Source organism: Lathyrus oleraceus, chromosome 5, assembly GCF_024323335.1.
Source record: "Lathyrus oleraceus cultivar Zhongwan6 chromosome 5, CAAS_Psat_ZW6_1.0, whole genome shotgun sequence".
NCBI lineage: Eukaryota > Viridiplantae > Streptophyta > Magnoliopsida > Fabales > Fabaceae > Lathyrus > Lathyrus oleraceus.
The window spans coordinates 321,359,772-321,364,261 of record NC_066583.1 but is presented as its reverse complement, the minus strand read 5'-3'; the positions used below and the strand labels follow the sequence as shown (position 1 = coordinate 321,364,261).

General features: G+C 30.2%; 1 protein-coding gene across 1 annotated transcript; it reads right to left on the bottom strand.

Moving 5' to 3' along the window:
- Positions 1 to 2,207: 2,207 nt before the first annotated feature.
- LOC127088306 (protein LEAD-SENSITIVE 1-like) lies at positions 2,208 to 3,044 on the bottom strand. The gene is made up of 2 exons (XM_051029242.1): positions 2,951 to 3,044; positions 2,208 to 2,794 (listed from the first exon to the last, which is right to left on the bottom strand). Exons 1-2 carry the CDS (start codon positions 3,042 to 3,044, stop codon positions 2,208 to 2,210), a joined length of 681 nt encoding a protein of 226 aa, XP_050885199.1.
- Positions 3,045 to 4,490: the final 1,446 nt, after the last annotated feature.

The window sequence follows — 4,490 nt, the reverse complement described above, 5'->3', positions numbered from 1 at the left end:
AAAGATGTATTAATTAATATTTATTTATTTTGTTAAGATAACAAGATAAAATTGAAAAATATTGAAAAGGTATAAGTTTTAAACTATAGCTTTAAGCTATAACATATTTGAATTAGCTTATCAAAAAATTATAAGTTATATTTTTTACTAGAAACTCGTAAAAAAAAAGTTATCAAACATACTTTTTATAAACTATAAATCATAAATTATAAGTTTAAATACGTGATATTGTGAAAAGGTCTCTTAATTTTTGCTTGAATTGATAAAATCGGATGAAACAGAATTTTATTCTATTACATCATTTATCACCATATTTCATCCCTTTCGATTTCTTCCCCAACATAAAGGAAAATTTTTATTTTGTGGTTTTTCTTTTAAGAGCAACACACATTTGTGAGTGACACATCACATACTCACTTAAAATTTTAAGATGATAAATGTCTGAATTCTCTCACTTATAAATGCTCAACTCTATAGTTTTTTAACTAATGTGGGACTTTCCTACACTTTGTTTCTCAAAATTTCCAGCTCACACTTGTTATTCTCAAGACTTTCCCTCAAATGTGAGTTTATCCATAATATTCTCATTCAAACGAAAGTTCTTTCATCCACATACACTTGTACCGCCCGTTGAGACTCTTCAATGGGACACCTCCTATCCACCATCTCTGGATAGTACTTTCATGTTTTGATTACATATTTATGTTTTGAGTACATATTCATGCCAATACAGGTGTAACTAATTGCCAATGTTGCATACGTCCTGCAAATCCTAACATCCAAGTAGTTGTTGTATGAGAACGAAATTTCTTCCAATCTAATGTGACCGGTGGCAATGGAAACCCCTCTTTCATGTTAACCTGATAAAGTAAAATAATTAAAATATTAAGTCATATAACATAAAATATTAACTGAAATAATGTAGTGAAATAATTAAAATATTTAGGCATATAAATACGTACCTGAACCCAATGATTGTGGTTAACAAAACCAATGCAATAAATAGAGACATTTGGTGAGTGTGAACTTGTCATCGGAAAGAAAGTCATGCACGAATTGCCTAAACAGACAAGTACAACATTATAGCGATTCGCTATCAAGTAACCCATATCTGGTAGACTCAACCATTTTTCAGGTGGCTGTGAACCAAAGGATTCTACCATCAAAGATTCTCTCACTTCTGACAACCGATTAGAAAATAACTTGTCATACAAAGTTGACGTATCCTTGTCTATTATTTCCAACCCCAACTCTCTGCGAACCATTGGCCAACCATCCTCACCATATCCATGCAATGATGCAATGACTCTAAATCCACAATTACCATCTGATTCAACATTAACTACATCTTCAATGTATGACCTAATATGATTAGGAAATTGAAGAATGAATTGTGGTTGCTTCTTTGATAATTTTATCTTCTTCGAAGTCTGTGATGGTTGAGATTGCCTTTGTGAAGATTGAGATGCCTTATCAACATACTCATGATACGAAGGGTCCCTATAAACATCATATTCTGCTGGTTTTTTCCCTTTCTTCTTCACTCCTCCTTTGGTTTTTAGTTTCTCAGGTGGTGGACACAATGGAGTCATTGTTGGGTATGATAGTTCACATACCCTACTCTTTAATGCCCTTTTCCCAATAACATCTAATGACCTAAATCGTCTGCACAATTCATCCATTGCAGAAGTCATATCCACCTCTGATCCATCATCTTCACCTACCTCTAACTCAACTTCCATAGTTAGTTTCCTCCAATGAACATGAACAACATCAATGGGTATAGCTATACCACCTAGTGTGTATCTTCCTAACTCACAAGTACAAGGTAACCCATAAGATGTTCTAAGAGTACAACCACATATTTTCCTGTTAGTTCCAACATAATCAACTCTCAATAACTCTTCAGCAATACGTCTCAAAGCAGCTCGAGATACGGAACCACGCAAATAACCATAAAAGGGACTTACGTGCGCGTGTTCAACTTCGTAAAAACTCTTTTGAAAAGAAGCTCTAATGTTTCCCAGTTGTAACCTCAAGTTGTTATTCATGGCTTCCCAACATTTGACCATGTCACCTATACTGTTTCCTAACATCTGCTTTAACTTCCAATGAGCAGATTCAACCATAAAAATATTGAAAATAACACATAAAAAATAGTTTTTGTTTAACCACACTTACTTTCTCTTCTTTCTCTTCTAGCCATCTCAGATTTTTTCCACTGGTACTTTAGTTACATCTTCGCGATATCCAATATCAGAAACCAATCTTTTACCGCTTACACGACCAAAAAATGTTGGACTATAATAACGGACAGCCAAACGGACTACAGACTTGACAGCAGATCTTATTGCCTGTCCACTCCCCCCTCCTACACTGTCGTTTGTGATTACTCGAAGGCCCGTTTTGCAATAAATTGCAAAATCTTCACAGTTATTCTCGGAGACATGGTAGCCACCAAATCCATTTTCAACAAGATAATTAGCTCGGTGAATGACTTCATCTGCTGGATCAGAAGAAGCAAGGGTGCACGTACCTCCTCGACCTTGGTTTAGAAAATGTAGTTTGTTGACACCATACAGAAAGAGGCATGGTTCACCACCAGAGAGAAAACAGTCTAAGCAAGACAAGATGACACCATTACTCCTTGTTTGCTTAGCAGCAACACATTTTTGACATGGAATGTGAGTATTCAAAGCGGAGAATGAACTTGTAAAGAGACGATCGAAAAGAGTTTGTGTTCCACTTGTTTCTCTTGTGAAGTGGATTACCATTTCCTCTTGAACATATATTCCTGTTATCATACCAAAATGAAGTTAGCAGTAGCATTAGCAGAACTCAAATATGGCATTAACTTGAGTAGCATAGAATAAGTTTCAGACATAAGAATATGATACATAGATGAATATGAATATGAATTCACAGAGGAATAAAATAAAGAAAAGATAACCATGATGTGCATAAAGATAAGCCTGCCTCCAAACGTAAATGTGATCGCCTGGTTTCAATTGTTTCCGATCAATCTTATTGGAAAGAACTTCCATTTTGATGTGTATGTGAATTGCCAAGGTGAAGACTGAAAGGGATGAAGAAATTAAATAAAACGAACACGAATACAGTTTCTATGTCTCTAGACCTTTCACTACCGCAGTATTTTCTTAGGCAAACGATATTCCATTTATGAGCTAAGTTCATGCATTGTGAATAAATAGCCTTTGGCTTTTCAAGGTGCATCGAATATATATACTGATATTAACAACATAGAGAAGGTAAAGGGGCAATGTATTTTCCATATAAGGCTCAAGAATAGAATCATCATTTTTTTACCAAAAAGAAATACAAGCCATTTTTTTCTTTTTAAGTCTCTGTTTGGTAAAATAAAGTACTAGATTGTTTAGTTTTGGTTAGTAAAAAAATAACTGAAACTCATTAATTAAGTAATTTTTAGCGGATGAACTTATAGGATTGATTAGGGTTGATAAATAATCGAACTCACTTTAATATAATTCGAAATTTGATTCGACAACAAAATCGTTGAATTAGATTCATCAACAAATGAGTTGAATATGAAAAAATAAAATAAACTATTTCGTTAATTAAATAAATTGAAATTAAATTATACATAGTCTGATTTGTTAGATTAGTTAATTCAATTATATATAAGAAGTTTTATATTGGCTCTAATAACAAATTTAAAGACTTAATTCAAATCTTAATCCTCTATCTTCTTTTAATTTTAGATTTTTAATTGATAATTTATATTCTCAAATAAGTAAAATATTTTTGAAAATAACTATACAAATAAAATCAACATCGTATAAAGAAATATTATATATATATATATATATATATTATATATATATATATATATATATATATATATATATATATATATATATATATTAAAGATTGAATTGTTTTATTTAATAAAAAATTTATATCAAATACAAATTTAAATAATTTATACCGGTGAGTACATTTTACTTTTATTTAAAATAAAGATTAAAAAACTAAAAACTCTTTCATGATTAAAATATTAAAGATTTATCAATAAAAATTTAAAATTAAAATAGTACCTATGCTATGGGAATTTTTTTATTATTTTATTTACAAAATATTAAATATTTGTCAATAGAATTTTGAAATTAAAGTTATTTTACTTTATTTAAATATTTTTCATTTAAAAATATTAATTTAAAATATTAATATAAAAAAAGTAGACTTAAAAAAGTTATTTTAAAATTCGTAAAACAAACAAGATAAACCTAATCAATTAAGTCAAGTTATTCATAAACTTAAAATAAATTAAAAAATTTAACTTAAAATTTTTTAAGTCAAACTCAAATCAAATTTTAAACTGAACTAATTTTTATCAAGACGAGTTCGACTTAACTCGGTTTATTTATAGTCTAAAATTGATGAATGTTGGCAAACAAATTAGTTCATTGAATTTGTAGTTTTTAATAAATTTAACGACTAGCTTATACTTG

Excerpts from the sequence above, each read along its gene's own strand:
- LOC127088306 (XM_051029242.1), bottom strand. The coding sequence starts at position 3,044 with ATGGAAGTTCTTTCCAATAAGATTGATCGGAAACAATTGAAACCAGGC. Across the intron at positions 2,795-2,950 it reads TTATCTTTATGCACATCATG|GAATATATGTTCAAGAGGAA; the intron begins GTTATCTTTTCT and ends GTATGATAACAG.